General features: G+C 39.3%; 1 protein-coding gene and 1 pseudogene across 2 annotated transcripts; both read right to left on the bottom strand.

Moving 5' to 3' along the window:
- Positions 1-11: 11 nt before the first annotated feature.
- On the bottom strand, positions 12-27,982 carry rab3ab (RAB3A, member RAS oncogene family, b). The gene is made up of 5 exons (XM_084395568.1): positions 27,900-27,982; positions 13,270-13,497; positions 1,467-1,585; positions 1,242-1,366; positions 12-271 (listed from the first exon to the last, which is right to left on the bottom strand). Exons 2-5 carry the CDS (start codon positions 13,495-13,497, stop codon positions 81-83), a joined length of 663 nt encoding a protein of 220 aa, XP_084251694.1. The 5' UTR covers positions 27,900-27,982; the 3' UTR covers positions 12-80.
- Positions 22,272-23,283, bottom strand: LOC311282043 (putative nuclease HARBI1; annotated as a pseudogene). Its single transcript has one exon. The product of its transcript is annotated as a putative nuclease HARBI1 (transcript).
- Positions 27,983-27,990: the final 8 nt, after the last annotated feature.

Here is a 27,990-nt window from a genome sequence, read left to right as displayed (position 1 = left end):
ATCTTTTTAAATACCTAAACTTGTTTGTTTTGTGTGTGTGTGTGTTGGTGCAAGGCAGTGCAGAAAGAGCCGTGGGGTTTTCAGCAGGCGCAGTCCTGGTGCGGGGCAGCGGGTTGCTCTGTGAGCTGCGGCCCCTGTTTGGCTCCCGTCACTGCAGGATCAGCAGCATCCAGGCTCTCTGACATCTTCTCGCAGATTATGTCTACCAGCCGCTCAAAGGTTTGTTTAACATTAATGTTGTCCTTGGCACTGGCCTCAAAATACTCAAAACCTGAGGATAAAAGAAGAAACCAAGTCAAGACTAAGGCCCTGTTCTAAAAACCTGCCACTGACAAAAGCACCATTTCAATTTAAGCGCCATATTCGGCAGTTGTCAGGTGAGAGTTGATCATTTTTACCATCGTTTTTATTTTGCTACAGTTGCCTTTGACAAGTTTTACAACATTGAGATGAAGAGGTAGAGCCGGTTTTGGAAACAAAAGCCATGTCTACTGTAATTCCATCAGGTGAAACTCTAGAAACTTCCAGAAATAATAAAAAATGGACTATAGTGTGTGCTTTTTAGAGTATTGCGTCCTTAGCTTAGCTACATGCTAACGCCAAACTCTACTGAAATCAGTTGTGATTTGTATGACGCACAGAGGTTTTTTTTAGTAAGTATGCTGCTTTAGAAAGTAGCTGCCTATGTAGGCAGTAAAGACAGCTTACTAGGTTTTGGAACCCAACCCAGTATAGCTAATACAAATATCAAGCCATGAAAAAATGGATACCGTACTTTCCAGAAAATAAGTTGCACGTGACTAGTCACATCTAAAAAAAAAACTTAAAAAAAAAACCGAATAATTCACATCAGTGTATAAAAGTCACATTTAATTTTTACTTTCAAAAATAATGTAAAATACAGTGAATAAACCGAAATGTTACAAACATTATAAACACTATCAACATGTATTTGAGTTGTTCTCACTACACAATAAATACTTTAAACAGAACAAAAAAAAAGTATAAAACGAACAAATTATACTGCCAGTCATCATAAACAACATTTATTATAGACACCAAGTCTAAATCAATTTTGCTAATGCGAAAGAAAAACTACCGGCATGTGGGAAATGCGTTATAAAAATAAACTTGATAAAAAGAAGATTTAAAAGAAAAACGTATGTTCCAGAAAATATGATGTTCTCCCTGAAAGAACATTTGAAATGACACAGCTGTGCCAAACACCAAACATGACTTACCGAGATGCTCGGATAGCTGTCGGCCCCTGTCGGAGGCCACCACCCTCTCATCCTCCATGTCACACTTGTTGCCCACTAGGAGCACCTGAGCGTTATCCCATGAGTATGTCTTAATCTGTGTGGACCTGCGGGAGACCAGTTACACATAATTAAATCTTTGCTTGTTCAACACAATTTCCTCTGTTATATTTGAGGCAGAATGTTTCACATGTTTAGTTAATTCACCAGTCTTGCACTGCGGCGAAAGACTCCTCGTTGGTTATGTCGTACATGAGGATGAAGCCCATGGCTCCGCGGTAGTAGGCAGTGGTGATGGTTCTGTAGCGTTCCTGTCCTGCTGTGTCCTGTAAAGGAATAGTCAGTAATTCACAAGTTGAAATAGGAACAAATGCAAAACCTATTTTTTACATTTAAAATATACAGAATATGCGTTTGTTGGCATCAGCCAAGCCCTTACGGTAAGAACACACACATATATATATACACATGTATATACAACAGTTCTTTCTGGTTCTCAAATCTGATTGGCTGAGAGCCTTTTTCAGCCGTGCTATATTCACACAGAAACAGCACATCAACTGTTTCACCGTTTGTATCACTCCGCTAGAGGCAACTGTCATGGCGGTCGAGCAAATCCCCTTCTTATACTGTCTATGGCAAATCCACCATATTTAAAAAAAAAATACTACTGTTGTTGTGTCACGAAATGTAGTTTTAAGAGTTTCTTTAAGTGAGAATGTAGTTATTTATACCTCAAATATGTGACTAATATATAATCATAGTGCCTATTTTACAATCTGTTGAGATGCTTTCTCGGATGCGAGGTCCAGGCCGTCAGCGGCCGTTCAGCGCTCATGTACCCGCAGAGAACAGCATCATCTCGCCCAGTCTTTCGGGTCAGTCTTATGTATAGGGCTGTCGTGATAACCGCAATATTGTAGTACCGCACTACTGACTGTTTTCTTTTATCATTAGGCTATACCCTTCTTGTTTTGAACTTCGTGCATGCGTATTGAATGTTAACCAAGTTAATAATGATAAGAAGACTGTTTATCATGGTGATTTGTACAGAGGCTTTGTGGATTTGCACTTAAGCCTAAACAGACAGTGAATATGAGAGAACGACTGAGCGTCAAGACTAAAATTTCATCTTTGAATATAATTTCATTGTTTAATATTATGTATCTGTATTATTATTCCTTATTAGTATTCATAATCAGTTGTATTATCTTATGAAGTTTAAAATGCACGAGTTAGACTATAGATTGCATGGACACATAGACATAAGGAGGGTAGCTGGGAGGATTATGTATTCTGCTTAAAGGTATGTGTAAAATTCAATGTTCACTTAGCAGAGAGTTCCAATGATGATGATACTTCAAATGTGTGCAGTTGGTATTGTAAGACTTGAGAAATTAGAAAATGCCGGACAGTCTGGTTAAGGAGCGACCAGACCCTGAGAAGACAAGATCTTGCTGGAAATTACCATTTGAACTCACCAGAAACACGGAACAGGGTGATTGGAATAGTCTGCGAAGAGCGGGTCGGATGGGAATTTAGCCTGTGAGCATCTGAAATGTTATTAGTCTAAAAGGGAGATTAAAATTGTCAATAAAATTGACTTTTATCATTTGATCTGTCTTTGTTTGATTAAGTAAGAGATGTTTTTGCTATTTAGCACTAATAAATCTGTAATTGTGGTATGGACTTTTTGGGTTGAAGCTGGAATTGATGAAGAGTTCCGAGCATCTGAGAAAATTGAAGAAAGCCAATATAAACATTGCATCGAGTGTGAGGTTGGCATTTAGCAGAGAGTAGAGAGACATTTGGTGAGTATGTCTAAAGTTATGGGTTGTCTGGCATCTAGGCGGTGGATTGAGTCCTTTGGATGATAAGAAGGGAGGTCTGTGATTGGTTATTTCGGAGGAGGGTGAACCGAAAATAAGTTTATGAAAAAATTGGATTCCGCTTATGTAACCCTTAAAGGGATACTTCACCTCTGGAAAGATGAATGTGTATTTAAAATGGGTAATTTATGTAGAAGAAATGTGAAATTATTTTTGAATTTGGAGCTTTATAGACTGAGAAAAGCCAGAAAATGTATTTTTGGCTTATGTGGATGAAAGACAACAACTCCCAGAATGCACTTGCTTCGCTGCTCTACGAGGCCACTCCCAAGCCACGCCTACCGGTAAGAGAGCGCAGTTTAAAACAACAAGGCTAGGCTACTAGTGAGTCTCGGACATTTTGGACGATCTCGATGGCCGGACATGTCCGGGAAAAAGAGGATGGTAACCTCTACTACTCAGCTTTCTCCACAGAACAAGAGCCTGCTAGCTTAGCTTCCAAAAAAAGATGGCTGACACTATGCGTACATTCTGTGAGTGAGATCCCACCCTCATATGGGCGGGTTGAAAACATGCGGGAAAGCCCCTACTACTGGCTGTAGTCTTTAGCCTCTGGCCAAAAAAATCCTCCAAAGACGCAAAATGACGATTTTTTTCCAGACAAAAAATACATAAATCTCTCGTCTCAGGGGGATATGAGGGTGGAAAGCACGGTAATTCGAAAATACTACAGGTTTTCTACTAATACAAAGCTTAATGCTAAATCCTGAAGTATCCCTTTAATGGAGCAAGCTTCTTGATGTGGTAAGTTGATAATAATAATAATAATAATACATTTTATTTATAATGCGCCTTTCACATACTCAAAGCGCTACAGTATACAGAACAAAATAGTCAAACAATCAAACACTGCAGTAAAAAAAAAAAAAAAAAATAGTATAAAAAAATACACAATTTATAAATTAAAAGCTTGACTAAAAAGATGTGTCTTAAGAAGTCTCTTAAAACAATCCACAGAAGCAGCATCCCTGATAGACGCAGGTAATGTATTCCATAACTTTGGCACATTACAGGAAAAGGCCCTTCCCCCATAGTTTTTAATTTAAAACGAGGCTGAAACAGAGAGAGAGCCAGCAGAGCGGAGAGAGCCAGCAGGAATGGATGGAGTAACCAAATCACAGATGTAATCTGGACCTGTACTGCTTTATAAGTTAAAATCAGAACTTTAAAATCAATACGTGACTGAACTGGAAGCCAATGCAGCTGCTGGAGCACAGGTGTAATGTGATGGCGTGATGATGTGTGAGTCAAAACACGTGCGGCAGAGTTCTGTATATATTGCAACCTCTTAATAGAGTTTGCTGGTAAACCCGCAAAGAGAGAGTTACAATAATCAAGCCTTGACGTGATGAAGGCATGGATAAGCTTCTCTGCATCAGGCCTAGAGAGAAACGGTCTAATGCGCGCAATGTTCCTCAAATGGAAAAAAGCAACCTTCGTTATGTTTTTAAAATGAGAATTAAAAGTTAGCTGGGCATCAAAAATAACGCCCAAGTTACGAACCTGGCCAGAAGGGGACAATTGGGTGTTGTCCACTGAGAATCTAAAATCCTTACATTTACTGACATTCAAAGGAGTGCCAATTAATAAGACTTCAGTTTTAGAGCAGTTTAGTTTAAGAAAGTTGAGTTTCACCCAGTACAGGGGTGGTGGCGGCGGCGCAATTGATAAGACACATGCCTTTGGTGTGAGAGACCGGGGTTCGAATCCACTGTGAGACACCAATGTGTCCCTGAGCAAGACACTTAACCCCTAGTTGCTCCAGAGGCGTGCGACCTCTGACATATATAGCAATTGTAAGTCGCTTTGGATAAAAGCGTCAGCTAAATGAATAAATGTGTAAATGTGTGTCTGCATAGCAGTGATAGCTCAGGCCATATTTCTGAATGATCTGCCCGAGAGGCAACATATAAACACTAAATGATGTTTTATTAACAAGGTTCGGGAGGAGCACGTTCAGATAATTAACACAAGTGGAGAGCACTCAGCAATCAATGGTAAGAGGTGTATATACACTCAGCAGTCTCACCTCATTCCATTGACAGTTTTGCAGCATCCCTCCACCACCCCTTCTCCACGCTTCTAGTCCTAAGCACTTACATACGGGGAGAGTACTCTGGGTTCGGGCCGAACTCCAAGCTCGGAGCCCTCCCTCTGGACAGCACGCCAAATACGCATTAAACTTTACCCCCCCAAATTATATGTAAGTGTGAACTCGTGAAATAAAATAGGACCCAAGACTGACCCCTGGGGGACACCCTGACACAGAGAAACCCAGGTAGATAAATTGTGAACGACCTGAGAGGTAAGACTCAAACCAGTTTAACACCGTTCCAGACAGACCGGTCCACTTATGCAATCTGTCCAATAATATACTGTGACATATGGTATCGAATGCAGCAGTAAAGTCTAACATGACCAAAATGCCACAAGCCCCAGAGTCAGCTATAACGAGGAGATCATTCAGAACCCTGACCAGAGCAGTCTCTGTACTGTGTCCAGATCTAAACCCGGATTGAAATCTTTCTAATAGGCTATTCGTACAGAGAGGAGTATGGAGTTGCCCAACAACCACACGCTCAAGCACTTTTGCCAGGAAAGGTAAATTAGAAATGGGTCGATAATTTGACATGTCAGTGATATCGCTACCAGCTTTTTTAAGAACTGGCGTAACTGCAGCCATTTTTAGAGCAGAAGAGACATTCCCTGTAATGAGTGAGGCATTAATAGTAGTGATGTGGGGTAAAATGACAGGCAGACAATTTTTTAAAACAGTCGTAGGGAGTGGATCAAGTATGCAAGTAGTAGAGTTCATTGACAAGACAAGTTTAGAAATAAAATCAAAGTCAACAGCACTGAAACTTGAAAAAACAAGACCAGAGAGATTAGGAGGATGCACCTCAACAAGCTCAGGAGCAACCTCACAGGCAATAGCGTTATAGATATTCTCAATTTTAGTTGAAAAATAACTGAGAAATGCATTACACTGCTCAATGGTGGAACAGTTAAAGTCATTAGGAGGTTTAATTAGATTATTGACTGTTCTAAACAGAACACGGGGATAATATGCCCCTTTTGCAGCTTTGAGAGCATTTTGATACTCAATCTGATGCTGATTAAACAATCTATGACCTGTCCAGAATAGATGTAAGAGCAACATTATACTGGTCGATAGAGTAAGGTCGCAACTGGTAAGTCACCCATAGTATGACTAAGGAGATCAAGATCAATATCACTGATTTTCCTGAAACAAATAACACGTTCTTTCACAGTCTGCAAAGAAGGAGGAGTCAGATTGAATGTGAGGAGCTTGTGATCACTTATACATACATCAGTACACTCAAGTTGTTCAATAAATACTCCTGAAGTGCAGACCAGATCTAATATATGTCCGTGTTTGTGTGTCGGAAAGTCAACATGCTGAGTGAAGTTAAAACATTCAAGTGCATCCATGAGGCACACAGCATTATTGCAAGCCAAATTGTCAACATGAAAATTTAGATCACCAGTTAAAAGAATAAGTGGACAGAGTGCACTGGCAAGTGTCAAACACTCAGTAAATTCAGAGAAAAATGCAGAGTTAAGTTTGGGAGGACGGTAGATATTCAACACAAGAACTGATGAGAGACCAGTCAGCTTGAAAGCCAAGCATTAAAATGAAGAAAAGCAAGGCAATGAAACCTCAGTTACTGCAACATCAGATCTATAAATGACAGCAAGACCGCCACCGCGGCCGGTCAAGATAAGTGTAGCCAGGCAGAGTACACATATTTAGATTGAGATAGTCATTAGGCTGATGCCATGTTTCACAGATGCAGAAGAAGTCCAGTTTTTTGTCCAGTCACAAAGTGAAGCCGCTTTGTGTTCAGATGTGCAAACCTGATTGTGTCAAGGTGGACACCACAGCTGGATGGAGTAGACTTCTGGAGGTAGGAGAAATTAGCAGAGCAGACATGACGCGAAGATAAATGGCGACGATCCAGACGCCTCTGAGACCAAACTGTGTGTATATCTGCTCCGCTTGAATGCAGATTCCGGCGGGAGCCACGATGAATGTACTTTGGCCGTCGGAGAAGTTGTAGCGATCGTAGTTGTATTTCCGAAACACCAGTGGCAGGGGGCAGAAAATGACGAAGCTGTAAAAGTTCCGTGGCAGAGTATTTTATCATAGTGCAGTCCGGGAGGTAGAAGTGAATCTTGCCGTAGACACCAAATAATGGCAGTATAAAAACAAATAAAATCCAGCAAAGCCGCATATTAGCAGATATCAGCCGATATAAAACCAGTCAATAGCACCTTAAAATAAACAATTTAACGCACTGACGGAGAAGCGGCAGCCACAGTGCGCCAGCGTCCTCTCACCTCCACCTCAAGTTGAGATATAAATGAGCTAATAATGAGAAGTAAAAATCGGGAAAAGACAGGTTGTATGTGAGGTGAAATGACTTAAAACATCCCCATGCAGTTACGCAAGATTGAAGGGTTCTAGGGAAGATGGCTTGAAGAATGGTGTTGAGAGATGTGCCAAGAAGGGTTTTCAGTGGGTGGTTTATGGGAATATCAACTCTGAATAATGAGGTACTAGGGTTGGGGTTGGGTGCAGGCCTGCAGCCTGCATTTCTGAAAAGCAAAACGCGCGAGAGAGTGAGCTATTTGAATTTTGGACCCAGGAATGTGTTTGGCAGTTATAATGAATTGATCGCATGCTGAAATCCAAATCCGGTTGCTTCGTTGTCTCAATGAACTATGATGCTATTGGTGGACCATTCTTTTCCCCACAGGAAAGCTGTTACGACAAGAGGATAAAGCTCGAACAGGAGCTGAGGACGCTGAGGACTGCAATGAGTCTAGAAGCTGGGGGCCATGTTGACACGAACCAGCTGCATTGGTAAAATCCCCCAAATCCTATGCAGGGGGTAAAAAGTTGAATATCGACAGGAAGAGACACCAAGTTATCATAGAAAAAGTAAGGACTGTTCCACTGTTTAAGGAAGGTTATCCATAAACTAAGCTTGTTGCAGCACGAACTAGTAAGGTGAATAATGTAAGGAATTGCATAGTTGTTAGAGAGAATCCAGCAAAATAGCTTCTGACAACATGTCGAAAATCTTCGGGCTGCTTTTGCAGCCAAAAGTTAAGCAGAAGGCGAAGAATAATTTTCCGTGCCAGCATATATGCTGAATAAATGCCATGAATCTGGTTGGATGGGCATGACTTTAATTGCAGAAGTGATGTCAACTTTGGCGAGCCACGAACAGCGTTTTTCATCAAGATCATTGCTTGATCAATGTTGTGGTAATGAAGAGAATATTCTTCGAGAGGGATAAGGCTGTTTATGCTCAGAAGCTGGGAATTGTGCTGGGCTGAGATTGATTATCAAGCATTTTTTACCTGAAAATGTTCTAATAGCCACTCCAAAGGGGCTGATACGGAAACACTTGAATGGGGAAATTTTAAAACGGCCGATCAAGAAGCCTGATTAAACATCTTTTTTAATTAGATTATAGACTGTGTCAGGCTCAGAGAGAGCTGACTGAATATTATCACAAATAATACTTTGGGAGGGAGGCTTTCAATGCCAGGTTTTAAATCTAGATCTGCCAGATCTCTTTAAAGGGCATCTTGAGCGGGTATGAGCATTTCTGGACCATTTCTCAGTTAAAGCCTTACTTTCCATTTAGACTAAAGTTTCCTATCCTTGAGAAAATTAACTTGTTATCTTGATGTTTTGAGACGACTCTCCTGTTTATAGTTAGAGCCTGGTCAAATCCAACCTTGGAAAAGGTTGTGTGTCGGTGTGTGTGTTAGTCTTCTTGGTTACAGGTTAAGGAACCACTGGCATTGTTAGAGATTGACTGAGTTGTTGTTCGGGACATGGTGGCACCCAGCAACCCAAATCTGAGAACTGGAAGGTCACGACGTGCCTAACTTCAGGGTCTGAGTGTCAGCTGCATAATCTATGGAGATATGCTTCAGTCTATCTGTATATGTGTGGAAAATTACTATGTTTATCTATTTCTTAGCCAATGAGAATCATTCAACCTGTAAGCAAGGACGTAGCTTAGACCTTAGTGAAGGGTATAACTGCTGTGATCTTTGTAACTGTAAGTGGGGCGGCCTACGAACTCCTGTGTGAGTCTTGAAGCTGACTTCTGCTGATGAAACTGCAAACAATCTTCAGTAAAACTTTTCTTCAATTTTTTATAATTCTGACTCCGGGTCTTCTTTCAAGCATCTGGTCCTTGGGTCCTAAACTGTTAACCCCTAACAGGACATAGCTAGTTGATTTAACCTGGGATGAATCTGGGCATGGGGGAATTGAAGGGTTAATCAGAGGGCAAGCTGTGGTGGAGTGGGCAACAAATCTACAGACCGCACAGGAGATGTTCCTGGAGCCCAAGCTAGGAAGGAAAATAATACATCTGGGCCTGCGCCGCTAGTGGAGGCAGCCTTACACTAGGGTCTGATGGTGGGGCTGCAGGCCACGGACAGGGAGAGGGTTAGAGACAGCGTAAGGAAAAGACTGTGATGGCTGGGCTTGCGCCGCTAACAGAGGCATACTCACGCTAAGTGGAAGGAATGCATCAAGGAAGGCTGGTATTGCGAAATGAGGTGCAGCGCTGGGGAAAGCCGCAGTGTGTAACTGGACGGAGGGAAGAGGAGAGTGGGGCCTGGCAGTGGCGGAATCTGGGGCACGGCCCAGACTTGCTGAAGGCCTACTGCCACAGCCCGACACACAAAGAAGGGAGACAGAGTTTTTTTGGGAATCTGAATTCAGGGCCCTACGGGTATTGCTTGCTTTGTTAGATGCCTTGGAGGGTGGAGTGGATTTAAGAGAAGGAATTGCTGATTGTAAGGAGACATACAAGCCTTAAAACTGTGTTTTGTTCATTTTACAAGAGAAATGGACATTTGCGCTGATTAGAGTCTGCCTCAAACCTAAGGGGCCTTTCACACAGAGCCCATTTTTCCATTCCACTGCGCTACTTTTCCATAGTTTTTGTAAAATACATGCTAGACTGACTTTTTTAACTGTTGCGCTCACATCTTGTGTCTTTTGCAGCATCTCCCTCATGACACGGTGCTCAAGTTAAAAGAAGTTCAACTTTTCAAAAACACATCTCTAGACCTTGTGCTTTTTTTCGTTCTACTGACCTGCATCTTGTTTATTTTAACAGCAAAAACACATTCTGTGTGAACCAGCCCTAACAATGTCCATTTCTGTATTGCAGGGATTGTTGTTTGGGCCGAGGTGGAGGAGGACACTGAAGAGGATTGTGGGTGTCTCGCCGGTGGAGCCAAGGTAGGACTCGAAAAATCATACTGACCCAAAACATTTGGATGGTAGTGTTTGATATAAATCTGTTCATCATGCATATGAAGTGATTGTGTCTCTTTAGAAGACTTGGATTGAACTGCTTGATTCGTAAAGATTACTTTTACAGTACTTTATAAAACTATTTGAAGCATGAAAGTTTTACTGGTATGGACTTTCCATGGAGGGACAGAAATCTCTCAGTTTTAATTAAAAATATCTTCATTTGTGTTTTGAAGATGAACAAAGTATCCAGAATGACATGAGGGTGTGTAATTGATTTTTGGATGACCTATCCCTTTACAACAGTGAAATATAACTCAATTAGTGTGTCTTGTATGTAGAGAGATATTAGTGAAATTTTAATTTGGTGGACAATAAAATGGTTTACATTGAAAAAAGGGCCTGAAGCCATATCTAGCGACTAGAATGTCATTGAAATTTGAGTAAGATAACCACCAAGCAACCAGAAATTTGGTTATTTATATTCTCTTGCCAGATTTGTGAAATAAAATGATTGAAAAAGTGATTGCATTTTCTACCACATTTTTGAAAAGCTGTAGTTGTTATTATTCCAGAGACAAGCTTTTGTTTGGCCTCCTGCATAAGTCAGGCCTCTATTGACTGAACTGAGTGAGTTTATAATTAACAGGCTCATTTCTCTGGTGCAGTGATGCAAGGATCAGCTCCTTAGGCTACATGGTGGATGCTTTTTGTTATACTTGATCTCATATTTCTTGATAGGAGGAGCTATGTAAAAGCCAAAACCATGGCTAAATCCTGTATTTCTGGTTTATGTGGAAAAAAAAGTACAGAGGCTCATTGAAGGAATATTCAGAGATTAAGTACAACTTCGACAACATGCTGTTGATTACCACAAATAATTTCAGTTTGTCCATAACAATTTTATATATTTATTTATTTATATAGTATATATTTAATTACATGTATTTTCCAAGTATAGAGCATGTATTTAAAACAATACTAAATAAATTATTTAAAAATAAAATAAATGAATGTCCTGAGTATCCAGATTTCCTTTAGATGCAACTTTAAGTATTTTTATTTTGATACATTTCTTTATTTTTTACATAAATAGGGCTTTTGTGTGTAGGATATTTTTTGTCCATATACACAAACATACACTGCTTACGAGTTTTTTTGAAACGTAATCTAATTACAGGTACTTAATTTCTGGAATCTGATTACGTTGTGTTTCGAAGATGAACTAAAGTCTTATGGGTTTGGCACAACATGACGGTGGATAAATGATAAACTCCAGTTAATTCAACTATCAAAGACTTTCTAAGAGAAACATTAAGATGATAGAATTATAAGGACATCAGTCTAGTGCATCATATCAATAGACTAAATCCTCACGACAATGTAACCTCTCATTCCTATATAGAGACTTCACGAGGTCAAAATGGAGTCTACTGAGCAGCACTAATGGACCTATTAATATACCAAAATATCTGTGAGACCGAAAGCCTATTTTTGGCTCTTGACTCTGATACCACAGTAATACATCAGCATCTTTTCAATAATATGCTGCAATCCAGCAAGTGTTTCTGTTTTCTATTACACTGACCCTGAACCATTTCAAAGAGTAGCCTACAGTACAGAGCATCAGGGCAAACAAGCACTGTTAGTGCCAATTAAATTCTGCATCCATCCATGCTAAGCAAAATAAAACAAATAGTATGCAGACTACAAAAGAGCACACAGCATGGTGTATGCACTTGAATAGACTTTCCATTTCTAGTGTGACGAATGAACTGGAACCATTAACAACTGCAATACCTAACATGTCTTGGGACATAACTTGATCAGACATTCTTACACAAAACAGGTTTAAAAAAAAAAAAAAAAACTATATTTCCAAGGTGACAACTGGGCGCCACTCTATGAATCATGCTTGAGGTCATGTGACAACAATGTAGCATAGTACTGTCTGAAATGTTTATCGTTGCATAATACTCTTAATAAATGAAGAAGAAGGTTGAGCATATACAGTACATTTTGTACAGTATTCAATAAATAGCAAGCAAGTATTCAATTCTGAATATAGCCAAATTTCCAGGTCTTTTTAGACCATATACTGTATGCCACATAACACTGTATTTTATCCATGGTAAGATGGCGAGAGCAAGCTTTTCTCTAGCGTGTGTGAATCTGGTCAGGTCTTTGCTGCGGTCTGTGAGGTGGGGGAGGGTCGTCTTCACCAGAGGGAAATATGAGGCATTGGGGGAGGGGTCCTGATACATCACAAGCGATTCTGATTGGTTACTCATCTAGCGCATCAGCAAGCCTCCCCAACCATACTAGCTACTGACCATCTCTCTCTCTCTCTCTGTCTTTCTCTGTAGAACACAACATTTCTTTAAACCACAATGGTTTAATTGATTCCATTGGTTGATTTTACATATTTAGGTTTATGGCATTACTATCACAATTGTATTTAATTTTTTGAAAAGTTAAATGCCTGTTTTTTTTATTTTGTTTTGTTTTACACTTGCATATTAAACCACAGCTCTGTTCCAGATATTTAAATAAAATGTATGGGTCTGAAATAAAACAAAACTTTAACCCCAGTATAATAATGGATCACCACCTATGGACTTTCCAGTAAGAAAATAGCTAGAATGCAAACATCTGCTTATTCGTTTTTGACAAAAAAAAACAAAAAAAAAACATCAATCTCTTTTCTACCACAACAAGCCCTTAAACTGGCACAGATATGTTCCATTTATCTACATCAGGACCTAATCAAAGCTCTCAGTGCTGATGGGAAACAATATCTCACCCAGATCTGCAGCTTTATCCTCTTGTCGTTCCTGTAGATGGTCTTCACCTTGAAGTCGATGCCCACCGTGCTTACAAATGCTGGGGTGAAGGAGTCATCAGCATAACGAAACAGAAAGCTTGTCTTCCCAACGCTGCTGTTCCCGATGATCAGGATTTTGAACATGTAATCAAAGTTCTGGTCGGAAGACTCCTTTTGTCCATAACGATTATCTGTAGCTGAAGCCATCTATAGGATGTAGAAAAGAAAAAGAGGATATTATTTATACATTTGCGTAACAGCGTTCAGGCTATAGCGGCATCATCAGTGTATAACCATTATGTTAAGTTCCAAAACACAACAAACATTATGTTTCCAAATATTGAATACTGAGAGAATAATGCAAATAGTTAGCATGTACTCCTTAAGCACTGTAACATTGTAAATCACCAACGTTATGCAGCCTTCTATGATTCCTTCTTCTGGATTCTATTTAATCATAAAGCAGCAAAGCTTGTATCCGGGGGCCAAAACTATTTTTGATAGTATTTGATAGATACTATTCAATGGCCAGTGACTTAAGAAAATGTCTTGCCCATGAAAACGTATTTGCTTTATTAAAAAAAAAAAAAAAAAAAAAAAAACAGTTACTATTATTACTACTACTGGCTGAATGATTTTGGGAAACAAATCTAGATGTGATTTTTCTAATTATATTGATTCTGCAAATTATAATGCATTTTTTAAAAGCACTCCAGGATCGTTGTGCTTGTGAGTGGGTCAGCACAGTTTAACCAGTTTAACCAGTTACCATAGTAGTATTAGTAGAATTTTTCCTTACAAATCTAGTATTTAATACATTTTTAAATGCATGTATAAGCGACCCAAACTCTCAGCACTTGTGTGAGCAGAATTTACTGCGTACCGAGCCATTCTGAGATGCTGAAAACCCAAAGATCATGAGTTGCTCGGTTGTAAAAGAACACACCCTTTCACTCAAACACACAGAGCATCAGACTAAATATGATATAAGCTGATAGCTGCCTTTGCGATTTGATAATTCAATTAGAATTCATAAAAGTTACCAACCAATTGGTGAGTGACACAATTTCATATACTCACCAACTATAGTTTTTACAAGCATATGGCGATTGGTAAGTGTTCATTTTAGGCCCTGCTTGTATGCTTTGCAGAAATGGCAATTCCAGAATGCAATGCAATGACATCAGTGCAAAAAATGTATAAACCAATAGAAATGTTGATAATACTTAAATCATTCAATACTGATACTTAATAATAAAAACAGTTTAATCTAATTAAAATGAACTGTTCATGCAATATTTGTGTACTGCTTTTAACTCTTTCACTGCCATTAGCATAATTTTCTGTCATTTATGAGACAACGCTTCTAAGCCATTTAAGGAATTTTTCGGCTTTCCGTGTTTTATTTTAATACAAATCAGCAATAAAGTCTCATAAACCGGTTCTTACACTCAAATAAGTAACTGTTTCTATCAAAGCTTCTAGCAGCAGCTGCAGTGATGCAAAGACTTCACCAACTGGCGACTGGCTTGTTTATTTAGAGGCAGTATTTACTGCCAAACTGTGACTACTCCTATTCATTGTAATACGAGTGAACCATCTTGGTACACACAGTTTAGGGGTGGGCGATATGACCAAAATGTTATATTACAATATGAGTAAAGCCCCCCAGTTAAGGAAATTCCAGTTCCAATTAAGGAATTGTTCATTTGTTACTCTAATTGATAGAGTAACCAATGCTGCATGGTAAAATGCAACAACTGTTTTCAAACTTGGTTTGATTAACGTGTTGTGCTGTCATTTTGATTTTTTCATTTTTTAAAATCTTGATTTTTTTTCAGAACAATTGAACAATACACGATTTCAATTAACTAGTCAACTTAAAAACGTAACTACAAAATTATTCAAGTAAAGTTTTCTTTATTAACCAACTGGTTAAAAAAAAGTTATATTCAAAGTGCACCACACCTGAAGTGATCAATAAGGTGTAAATGTAAAACAAATGACTTCATGCAAAAAAATGCATGAAATATGAAGGCAAATACTGTACAAACTTATCTTACACATTCTATATACTCAGAAATAATATAAAATAAAATAAAAAATGCAAATATATTTTAGCCAAAAAGTAATAGCAATAAATAACACCAATAATAGGCTATTATTAACAGCAAATGCTTTGTAAAAACAGAAAATAACAGCACATTTTAGCCTGTCACCATCATGCAAACATGAAATATCAAACAGTTCTTTACAGGTTTTTGCATTCCCTTGCACTATTTTTCTTGTACATGTTTGGCTGTTGCACTCGTGTCTCGCTTCTTTTGCAGCGTCTCACCCATGAAACGGCATTCTAAAAACTTAGCACTCAAGTTAAAGACAAAGTTCAACTTAATGCTTTTTTCTCATTCCACTCTCCGAGTCTCGTTTTATTTTTCAACGCAATAGAGTGGTGCAGGTATGACGTCACTTTGTGGGCCAACCAGCAGTTAGCATCACACTGGTTCCCTCAACAAGTTTTTATCTAAAAACATTTATCCAGAACTTTTGAGTCAGAATAGTTTGTAACAGCACAATTATAACCATAAAGATGCTGTGAAAGCAAAATGAGTTTACAGGTTCGGCGTGATGACGTTTAATCTCCTCGACAGCCTCTGCAGTCCCATTTAGCCACTTGTTAGCAACCGCCTTTTTAAAGACACGTAACAGCTTCAAATAATCACAAGTGGGGTAATACTGGTATATTTTTATGTCACAGAATAAAACGTGAAAGTGTCTTGAGCTTGTGTTCACCACAGACCTTACATCAGACATTTAACCAAAACCCCATTCAAAAAACCCATTGACTTCGGGACGATGGAACCGGAAGTGCTAAAATGCTAACTCGCTTCTGTGTTTTGGCCTAAAAAGTGATGTCATACCTGCACCACTCTAATACGCATTTCTGAGTGAACAGCCGCTAAGACTAGCGATGTGTTCTACGTTCAAAGAGCACGTCACACAAGACCAGCTAATCAGGCGTGCTAATTTCTTCTCTTAATGCTTATCATTGCTGTATTGTCACCATGTCTATTTGTAACATTTGCTAACATTTTTATTCAAAACCTTGATTTCTTGACAAAACATTCAATTCGAATTAATCAAAAACAATTTTTATTAAATCGTCCAGCCCTGCCGCTACTTGTTGCACAGTTTTTTCGTTTTGTAAATTTGTATTTAAGTGAAATATATTTTGTGTATATACATTTTTTTATTGTTTTTCTCCATTCACAGAAGCGCTGCAGGTGTGTGACGATTTATGAATCCTCATGTTCTGTTGTTTATGCTGCTATTTGTGCATGTAAAACCGAACAAAACAAATTTTGGTATTTATAATGGGTCACAGATACGTATCCATTCTAACTTAAAATGTAATTCTGGCTATGCCACTGGTCCACCGGCATATATCGCCCACTCCCCTAATATGGTTTTTGGTATTATGCTGTTAGCTTAGCAACATGCAAACTGTTGCAAAAAATGTATTACATAAGGAGCACTATTTGTATGATGCATGATGTGTATGCGATAATGCGACATTTCCTACATACAGTTGCTCCCCATGTAGTGAGCTGACAGAAAGGTAGCTAACAGTTTTGGAACAGAGCCATTGTGATTTAGTACATGTAGGAGCTTGCTGAAGACAGCAGAGCAAGCAAAAGCTCAACTTCAAAATGACTTTATTTGGATTCACTATGGCTGAGTGAATCGTTGTCCCATCCACTGTCTGACACTTATCCCTTGAGACCTGTGACCAAACAGCAGCGGTAGAGTCACCAGCTACTGAAAATCAGTCAGGCAAGAATCCCGGGACAAAAAGAAATGTCTGAGCGGCTGCCATGCCTTGGCATTAATCTGACATTTTCTTTTGGTGTCAGATCAATATTCGTCTTTTTTTAACACCTTCATCAGAATATAACAAAGGCGACTCAATCTATTGTCCATCTGAAGTTTACATGAGCTGCTGTAATGATGATGATCATTATAATCTGTGATTGTATAACCTTACGGCTGTAAATGACTTAAATATGTATTAGGCTAAATCATTATAATATCTTAATAAGAAAACATAAAATCAGAATAAGAAAATGATAAGAAATCAACATCAAGTTGAATAAAAAAGGTGATATATTTACACGTTAAATGCACTTACTATGGTACATTAGTACTAACCCTATACTATGGAGTTAATTAATTTAAAAAAAAAAAAAAAAAAAAAAAAAAAACGAATTACTTCTTGTGACCTGCGTATTCATGACGAGTACAAATAGCAATGCGAGGTTATCACGCAACACCGGCTAATATTCACACCGGTATGCCAGACTAAATAGGGGAGACGGTGAATAACCCCTATTTCAAAAAACGGTGGCATGTTCCTTTAATTAATCATGTTAGCATGTTAACTTAGAATTATTAACTAATTACTATTTTCTGTAAAACAAGTACCAGGATGGATATTGAAGGTGAGCAGAGAAGAAAGTTAAAGAGGTCAAATGTAACATGAGCTTACACACTGTACATATCGCAGTGACTCAACAACGCTTGGAAGATCAGATTGGGATCAAGTGAAAAGCAACAATCAGATCTTATGGATGTCTGATAGACACATACAAGAAAGAAATTGCTGAAACACTGTGCAAGCCTTTCACATTGACAAGGACAGATGTTTTATTCTTATCAAGCTGTCTCAGGAAGGTTTTACTTTAAATAAGGACTAATCAGCCATTCCACCCTAACAATGTTTTACATCATTAAATTAAGCTAATTCTGACACGGGGAAGAAAAATGTCAAGTTATACTAATGTTCGTCTCAAGTCAGTCATACAGATGCTGGAATATATTCGGAACAGCATATCACTACTATTTCTACAGAATGTATAATTCATATGCATATTTTCCAAATGCATTGAAAATGACCTATTGTATTTACAAACAATTGCAGTACACAATGAATCACTCTGTGGACTCAACTGTATCAAATAAATACAATGCAAGTGACTTTCCATTTTCATTGTGATTAACCACAGATAATGTTAGACACATTTATTAGTCTTCAACCCTGATACATTATTTGATCATCTTTACAAGCCTTTAAGAATAGTAGATGGTTGAAAAGGATTGTGTCATGATTCCCGTCTTCTTTTCCCCTGATCGTGTGTGGACTTGCTATTTCCTGTTTTGCGTCATGTTTTCTTTGTAGTTTTTCTTGTTGATTAGTTCTTTAATTGCTCCCAGGTTTGTCTTATTTGCCAATTACCCCTTGTGTATTTAAATTATTCTGTTTCCTGGTTCTCTGGTCTACATGTTGGATTTCTGTCAATAAACTCACTTCATATGGATCCAGCTCTCCTTCGTTCTTGAAAACTCCCTATGTTACAGATCGCATGCCCAAATCGCAGATGTGCTGTTGTAGTAAAAGCATTGGATTTTATGCAAGCTTACAGCTGTATACATGATTTATATTTCTTTTTATTACATGCTATATTCAACAAACCTGTCTGCAACCATTCAGGTGTACAGGCAATGTTTATTTATTGCTCTGAAACAGCTGCGTTGACAGCGAAGGAGAGTTTGTGTATTTACAATATTAGCAATGTTGCAGTCTCGGCTTTGGATGGGCAGCTGAACGCTGTACATCAACAGAGACCTTCAAAATATAAACTTTAAATTAGCTACTTTTTCATGTTTTTCCAACTTGGTGTCATCTCCTTCTCATGTTTTAAAAAAAAAGTAATGCCTACTTTTTTTTTTTTTTTTTTTTAGTGTTAATAAATACAAGAAATGGTGCTTTAGTAGATTAGTAACACACCGGTAAGCTTCATCATTTAGCTGTACAATTTCAAATGTTAGGGCTGTTTGACTTAACATATGCAGAATACAGGAAAAGTGGATATTTATTGTTTTCCTTTTTCCTTTCTATAGTTTAGTGGAGATCTTTAGCAATACTACCTTTCAAAAGTTAAGGGTTGGTAAGATTTTTGTTATGCTCACCAAGGTTATATTAATTTGATCAAAAATACAGTAAAAACAGTAATATTGTGAAATATTATTACAAATTGAAAATGACTGTTTTCTATTTGTGAACGATTTTCATCATAATTTCTCCAGTTTTCAGTGTCACATGATCCTTCAGAAATCATTCTAATATGCTGATTTGCTGCTCAAGTAACCTTTCTTCTTCTTATTATTATTATGTTAAACAGTTGTGCTGCTTAATATTTTTTTTTGGAAACCGCAATAATTTCTGCGGTTGCATTGCACTCCTAAATAATTTTAGGAGTGGGGATAGGATCTTGTATAATCAGGCCAGGAACACATTGACAAAGGAGATTGAAGTGGCTAAGAAGAGCTATGCCAAAAAGCTGGAAAACCAGTTTTCCTCCAACGACCCTGCATCAGTGTGGAAAGGCCTGAAAGATATTACCAACTACAAGACACCATCCCCCAGCATCGACAGCAATAAGCATCTTGCGAACGAGCTGAATGTCTTTTACTGTAGATTTGAGACCCCCGATCAGACACCCCATACCCGCCCTGACCATCTCTCTACACAGCCATCAACACCTCCAGCCATCCCCCCCCCTCCCCCCCTCCCCCCCTCCCCCCCTGCACTTCAGATCAGTGAGGATAATGTGCGTCAGATCTTCAGGAAACAGAAGAGAAGGAAAGCACCAGGCCCAGACGGTGTTTCACCAGCCTGTCTGAAAACCTGCGCTGACCAGCTGGCCTCTATCTTCTCACTGATCTTCAACAGATCACTGGAGCAGTGCAAAGTCCCTTTCTGCTTTAAACGCTCCACCATCATCCCAATCCCGAAGAAACCAAAGATCACAGGACTCAATGACTACAGACCTGTTGCCTTAACATCTGTGGCCATGAAGTCATTCGAAAGACTGGTGTTATCATATCTGAAGGACATCACTGGACCCTTGCTGGACCCCCTGCAGTTTGCCTACAGAGCAAACCGGTCTGTGGATGATGTGGTCAATATGGGACTGCATTACACCCTACAACATCTGGACAAACCAGGGACCTATGCAAGGATTCTGTTCGTGGACTTTAGTTCTGCCTTCAACACCATCGTCCCATCACTGCTCCAGACCAAACTGACCCAGCTCTCTGTCCCTAGCTCCATCTGTCAATGGATCACCAGCTTTCTGACAGACAGACAACAGCTAGTCAGAATGGGCAAAATCACGTCCGACAGCCGCACCATCAGCACCGGTGCTCCACAGGGATGTGTTCTCTCACCACTGCTCTTCTCCCTGTACACAAATGACTGCACCTCTAAAGACACCTCTGTCAAGCTCCTGAAGTTTGCGGACGACACTACTGTTATCGGACTCATCCGGAACGGTGACGAGTCTGCGTACAGACAGGAGGTGGAGCAGCTGGCTCTTTGGTGCAGTTATAACAACCTGGAGCTGAACACGCTCAAAACAGTGGAGATGATCGTGGACTTCAGGAGAAACCCCCCTGCACTCCCTTCACTCACCATCATGGACAGCACTGTGACTGCAGTAGAGTCATTCAGGTTCCTGGGCACCACCATCTCTCAGGATCTGAAGTGGGACACTCACATAGACTCTATTGTGAAGAAAGCCCAACAGAGACTGTACTTCCTGCGTCAGCTGAGGAAATTCAACCTGCCACAGGAGCTGCTCGTACAGTTCTACTCAGCTGTCATCCAGTCCATCCTCTGCACTTCCATCACCGTCTGGTTCGGCTCTGCTACCAAAACCGACCTCCGTAGACTACAGCGGATAGTTCGGACTGCTGAGCGAATCACTGGCACTACCCTTCCCACACTCAAAGTACTGCACTCATCCAGAGTGAGTAAAAGGGCTCGCAAAATCACTCTGGACCCGTCACACCCAGCACACTTTCTGTTTGAACTGTTACCGTCTGGTCGACGCTACAGAGCACCGAGCACAAAAACAACCAGACACAGGAAAAGTTTCTTTCCCCAGGCCATCTACCTCATGAACACTTAAATGTTCCGCTACTGTGGAACAAACATGTGCAATACTTCCCTCAGACATTTCATTATAGCACCTTATAACTTTATATATATTTATAATTTATAATCTTTTTATTTTTATTTTATTTTTTATTTTTTTCTATTTTTTATTTATACCTATGTTACTTGTCTTGTCACTTTATATTGTATGTGTACTGGAAGCTACTGTCACCAAGACAAATTCCTCGTATGCGCAAGCATACTTGGCAATAAAGCTCTTTCTGATTCTGATTCTGATTCTGATTCTTCTTCTAATTTATTTTTCAGGATTCTATTATGAATAGAAAGTTCAAAATAATGTATTAGAAATAATAATCTTTTGTAACAGTATATGACTTTACTGTGACAATTTAATGGATTGCTGATCCATTCCTTGCTGAATTTGATGTTTTATTCCAAGACGACACCTGGGCCCAGTTTTTTAAAAGTAATCCAGTGGGATTTCGGATCACGGATTGGATCAAATCTTGGAAATGGGTTTTTCAAAAGCAAAAGAGGGATTCCGAACTAAGATCAGAGCATGTAATCTAATCTTACATTTGATCTGGATCAAACCTGCCCTTTGGGGTTTTTTTAAACTTTGAACTCGGTTTGGGATCTATTAGATCCAAAAAAAAACAGGATTATCCTGATCCCATCAGAAGGGTGGATTCAGTTGTGATTTTTCGAACCAAATGAAATCAGAGAGTTTTTTTTAAGTGAATGATCACAAAATCAGTGTTTACTGATGATATATACATTTCTTCATATTTGAAGCATATATGAAGCATGTCACATCTAATGAGACATGGTAAACAAACAAACAAAAAAATCTCAAAGCTATCAGCTGTCAAATAAATGTCACTGTTGCTCACAGCTCTATAATTCCACAGTATACTAATGGCAATGACAACATCAAATATACTCAAGTCATTCAGTAGCCTAGTTAAAAGTAATTTCTCACAATTGCATCTCTAATTGCATGTCCAGTGTGTCCTTCATTAGGTAAGAACATTGGCCGCTGTTCTGGTTCTACATCAGGCTCAAAAATTGTCATCAAGAGGGACATGACGCCTGGTGGCGATGTTATGCAAAACAATACAGGCAAGGATTATGTTGCATGCCACCTTGGGTTGTACTCGCAAGTAGTTAAGACACGCAAACCGTCTCTTCAGGACTCCATTTAAGCGTTCAATGGCACATCTTGTTTTGCGATGTGAGGAGTTGAAGTGTACCTGCTCAGGTGTGTTTGCAACTGGAAAAGGGGTCATTAGCCAGGATAGGAGTGGATGTGTCTCCCAATACTATGCCATTTGGTCGGTGGGACTGAAGCTCTCTGTAAAGTGCACTCTCTCTTAGAATACGTGCATCATGAACAGACCCTGGCCATTTCACAAAACAGTTGGTTATTATGAGGTCGGCATTGCCCACAAGTTGGATGTTGATGCTGTGCCTACCCTTTCGATTGACATACTCCCACTTCCTTTCACAAGGTGCTTGGATACACACATGAGTACAATCAATAGCACCAATACTAGTGCTAGGCATGTTCCCCATTTGAAAAAAACGTGTGCTTAGTCTGAGCTGTCTGGTCATCCTTAGGAAAGGAAACAAATTGATTGATCAGACTGCCCAGTGCTACTGACATAGCCTTCACCACATTACTCACGGTTGCTTTTCTCACTCCCATATTGTCACCAATTACTTTGTAGAAAGTCCCACATGCGAAAAAGCACAGAGCGATTAAGCACTGTTCCTCCACGAATAAAGCATGACTCCTTTGGGTTTGGTGTTGGAGTGTTGGCCTGACAAGATCTGCAGTGTACTTCATTTCATCTCTCCCAAAGCGAAAACGTTCACACAGTTCTTCTGATGTGTATTGCTCGAGTGGTTTGGCACGCTCAGCATGCGCTTTAACGGTACCTTCTCCTATGGTAACGATGAACAATACCCGCCATGTGGATGCCTCTGTAGGAAAAGAGAAATGGGTGCAAAGACATGATGTGTTTAAATGGTGTCACCCATTATCCAGCGATGAGCTGATTGGTGTAAGTAGGGCTGGGCGATATGGAGCAAAAAATATATCTCGATATATTTTGCTATATCTCGATATACGATATATATCTCGATATCTTTACAGGAAAAATAACCCCCCAAAAACTACTGCAAAAACAAATATGCCAAATACCACAAAGTCTTTTTTTTATTGACGTGCAAATAGGTAGGCTGTTCATGTAGGAACAAAGTGCTTCTGCGACATTTAAAAAAAAAAAATCCCTGTATACAAAAATAATAATTTAACTGTAAAATAAAGGAAGAAATAATACATATTGCACTATTTTTAATAAACCTGTATAGAAATATCATTACTAATTTTGGCAAAAAAAAAAGAAAAAAAAAGCCATATATCCCCCAAAAACTGCACAACTGTAGAGTAAAACATTAATTAAAAAATAAGTGATAAAAATGCATCTAAAAATTGACATGATTGTCACAAAATCACACTGTCTGGGGCCTCTGGGGAACTCAGAACAACTGCTAGCATAAAGTTTAAGGTAAAAATAACTGCCATTAAATTACAGTATCTTACTACTATACAATTAGATAAACTGTTCATTCATTACATAACTTTACCTCTGTCTGACTGTCTTTATCCACCTTTATCCTCTTCTCTTCTTTTTGGCACTGTATAGCAGAATAGGTAACTTAGGCTAATGCTAATTTATAATGTGTCATGTAAATTCAGCCATCCGTCACAATCAGGAAACTTTCACCGCGTCTAGACCTTGCGCGAGCTGCCAGGCCCGTTTCTACAGGGGAGCATGTTAAGTGTGAGTGCGCCCTCAAACAAAAGCAATGCGGCGAGAGGCGACGCTACACAAAAAATTACCAACAACAACTGATCGCGCGCGCGCTGTTTCTGACGCACTTCAAGCACTCGCTGGGCGGGGAAAAATGTATGTGCCACTGCCTGACCGGACTCGGGGCACTTGGTTGAATGAGACAACACGCGAGGGGAGGGGGAACAAAAGCAAGGAGGCGGAGGAGGGCGGGGGCGAGCGCGAGCACAGCACAGAGAAGGCAAACAAGCAAATTGCCGAAATCAGAATTAAATATAAACAATATATCGATATATACGATATGTCAAAATCCATATCGAGTTTAAAAAATATCTCGATATATCGTAAATATCGAGATATCGCCCACCCCTAGGTGTAAGCCTAATTGAGCACAAGCCAAAGCAATCATGCTCAAGGCTTTTAAGATCAGTGTTGGCTACACCAAAGAGTTGGAACCATGGACTCAAAAGGGCCTAATTTCACTGTGGCAGAAACTTGTGCACTGCTGGAGAGTGTTCGGGCCAATTTTGCCTCGATAGTAGGAGGTTTCAGCTCTGCAAAGGGTGGAGAAGTGACCAAAAAAGGAAAACACAACATTTGTCAATGCCATGGGGTCTGGCCAAAAGAGGACCATAAAACAAGTTTTGTTGCGATTGAAAAACCAAGGCAACGAAAGACCTTACTGAAGCCAAGAACCCCCAAACAGGTAATATAAGAGGGGTGATTTCACTGATATGGTCCTTGATATCATAGGAGGAGAAAAATCAGAGGCCCTACATGGCATTGAAGGCATAGAAGCAGATGGAGAGGCCACAATTACAAAGTGGTAAGCCATGCCCACAAAGACTAGGACTTCAGAAGAATGCGAGAAAAATTCTGCTGCAGAGGAAATGTTTGTCCTGGACACCTGGACTTGACTACAGTGATTGAGGAGGAAGATAGATCCCCAGTGGATGTAATGAAGACAGTCCAAGTCGTTCCTACAAGAAAACGCAAACGTTCCTCTGAGTTGCTTCTGAAACGGGACACCGAAAGAGCAGAAGTATAAATTGAAGTGGGTAGAGAACAAATCTTGCTTACCCAACTGCAGCTGGAGAAAAAAAAAAGTGCAGATGGAGATACATCTCCTAAAGGCAGAGATGGAAAGAGCTGGTATCTGTCCTGTAAATGATTTTTGACTATTGGATAGTATTGTTTTTATTTTGTTATTTAACATTATAACAAAATAAGGAATGTAAAATGTTTCTGTTTCTTAAAATTAAAACAAACAATGGCTATTTGTGGCCACCGGTATTTTGGCTTCACTGTTTGGCTTCACTGGCTCTGGTAAACAGGATTTGGTCATCCTGAAATTTGGTATTTGGATCACCGTGATCCAATCCAATGTTCCTTTAAAAAACTGGCATAAAAGTACGATGGATCAGGTGATCCTGGATAGCAAAACATGGGATTTCCAAATCCAGATCAGTTTGATCCAGATAATTATTTAATTTTTTTAACTGGGCCTTGGACACCACTCATATGCAGTGTTATGAGGTCATGTGACAACAAATAGCATACATTTGTCCGTATTCTGCAATGTTTACCATTGGATAATGTGTATTCTGTTTATTCACTCCTTCAAGTGGACTATTTTAGTGGACTAATGTAGGGAATAGTGAATGATGGTATAGGGGGTGATTTCGAACACAGCCTATGTGCATCACTGTATCCCACAATGCAAAGCACTTGACCTTATATATTATTTCCAGAGTGAAACAAAATTCAACAAGTCCTCAGTCATTATTTCAACAAGCCACTTGTCTTAGAGAGTTAAAGTTTACCCAAAAATAAGAGTTATTTTTTCCTTTCCTCACCTTTATGTCATCGTCTGTGGAACGCAAAAGGAAAAGTTTTAAAGACTGCAGGTTGCTCATTTCTATGCAATTACAATGAACCAGGAGTGCTCCATGGAAAAAGTTACAAAGTTTGGAACAACATGAGGATGAGTAAATTATTATTTACTTTTACACGACATTTAAAAAAAAAGCCTTTTTATTTACAAATTACACTGGATTCCACTGCATTTCTGGATGCTACTAAATGCCACATATTAGGTATCTATAAAGTATATATATACACACTGTGCAGTACTTAGTAACCAGTAATTCACTCTGAACAGAGACATTTGGAATACTGTGGCAAAAAGCGAAATGGGATTGGAGATTGGCATCGTATTCCACTTCAGGGCAACATGATCTTTAGATAGAGAACTCAAGGGTGGTTAAAGATAAAACAATGTCCCTATTCTATTTCTGACCTGTCAAAAACACCATAAAAAACTCTAATACAAGTTTAATTAATTCCATATACATGTTTAACCAGGATACATGTATGTTCATCACAATCAAAATAATTTCCACCAGACACAGCACAAACTCAACAAAAAGGCTTGTCCTCCAGAGAACCAGGAAGCTGATCTGTGATTCAGCACTCCACGTCTGGTGTGTCGGGAAGATTCGCAGAACACCAAAGCATCCTATCAGCATCTCTCCTGATAACAGAGGGCTCGAGCAGACTAAAAATAGAGGCTAACTTTTAGATCTCAGATGCTCTTTCAGCCCAAAAACAAACTGCCAGCTCATTTTTATGGCTATATATTGTTGGGAAGAAAATTGTTTTCAACAGCAATTACACTACAGGAAATGTTCAGGCTCTGCTGTAGACTAGAGACTGATTTTCTCTTCCTTTAGACTCAAATCCTCAATAATGCAAAAGAAATTGAGACTGACAGCCCTAGTGGACACTGTGTGGTTTGAGCTGCTCTGTTCAAGAACCATCAAACTGATCTGCTTCAAAATCATCATTTAAAACACTAGTCAGATAACACTGCTGAAGAAGAAGAAGAAGATGATCTTAAACCAGCCTAAAATGGTTTGCTGGTTAAGCAGGTCTAGCTGGTGACCAGCTGGAAAGTGCACAAAACACCTCTGAACCAGCCAAAAGACCAGCTTGGGAGACCATCAGCCTGTTTCGGCTGGTTTAAAACCTTCTTTTTTTCTTAAGCAAAGAATAGGCCTAAACGAAGCAACCGGATATATAAACTGCCAAATGTGAGACATTTGTCCAAAACAAGGACAGAACCACTAATAACTTTGGTTTTGCTGAATTTTGGAGGTAAATATCCTAGACACAGAGCCACAAAACACATGTGCATTTTCTTGAATGGTTCTATGAGACATGCCGGAATTTTATCAGTAGCCCAATGTTATACTAGAATATAACATAATACAGTACAGCCTATTATACAGTATAGCCCTTTATTATAAAAGGAAAATTATAACTAACAAAAAAATCTGAGCATCCTTACATAATAGGAAACAGCACATGTACATGCAACACTGCTGCTGCGGAGGATATTTTCACCTGATTCACCATCTTCTGAGATGATGCTAAAGAACACAACGAGCATGGATGCGTTATTCTCGTTTAGATATAAAAAACGAAAAGGCAAACAAACATTCGAATCCGTGCCAATGTAATGCCAACGCTTCAAAGGCTATGTGGCAGATCTGTCTTTCATGGGGAGTATAAATAGAAGCACAGGATGCGCGATGTTCATGTCAAATGAAGGTTATTCTCCTTGCAACCAGCACATTTTGCGCAGTTTTCCAGTGACAAACACACACATAAACAAATATTACGGTATATTTAGCGTAAAATATTTAAAACGCATATCACTGCCGTTCTCTTACCGTAAAAGCCTTTTTAAGCGTCACTTACGCCAATACTGCGCCTTTTCCAACACCTGCAGACAATTTGACGTCACTTGAAAGACGTGTGACG

The sequence above is a fragment of the Rutilus rutilus genome, assembly GCF_951802725.1.
Source record: "Rutilus rutilus genome assembly, chromosome: 22".
Classification (NCBI taxonomy): domain Eukaryota; kingdom Metazoa; phylum Chordata; class Actinopteri; order Cypriniformes; family Leuciscidae; genus Rutilus; species Rutilus rutilus.
The sequence above is the reverse complement of the archived record's forward strand: the minus strand, read 5'-3'. Positions and strand labels throughout refer to the sequence as shown.

Excerpts from the sequence above, each read along its gene's own strand:
- rab3ab (XM_084395568.1), bottom strand. The coding sequence starts at position 13,497 with ATGGCTTCAGCTACAGATAATCGTTATGGACAAAAGGAGTCTTCCGAC. Across the intron at positions 1,367-1,466 it reads TTCGCCGCAGTGCAAGACTG|GTCCACACAGATTAAGACAT; the intron begins GTGAATTAACTA and ends GGTCTCCCGCAG. Across the intron at positions 272-1,241 it reads ACAGCTATCCGAGCATCTCG|GTTTTGAGTATTTTGAGGCC; the intron begins GTAAGTCATGTT and ends TTTTATCCTCAG.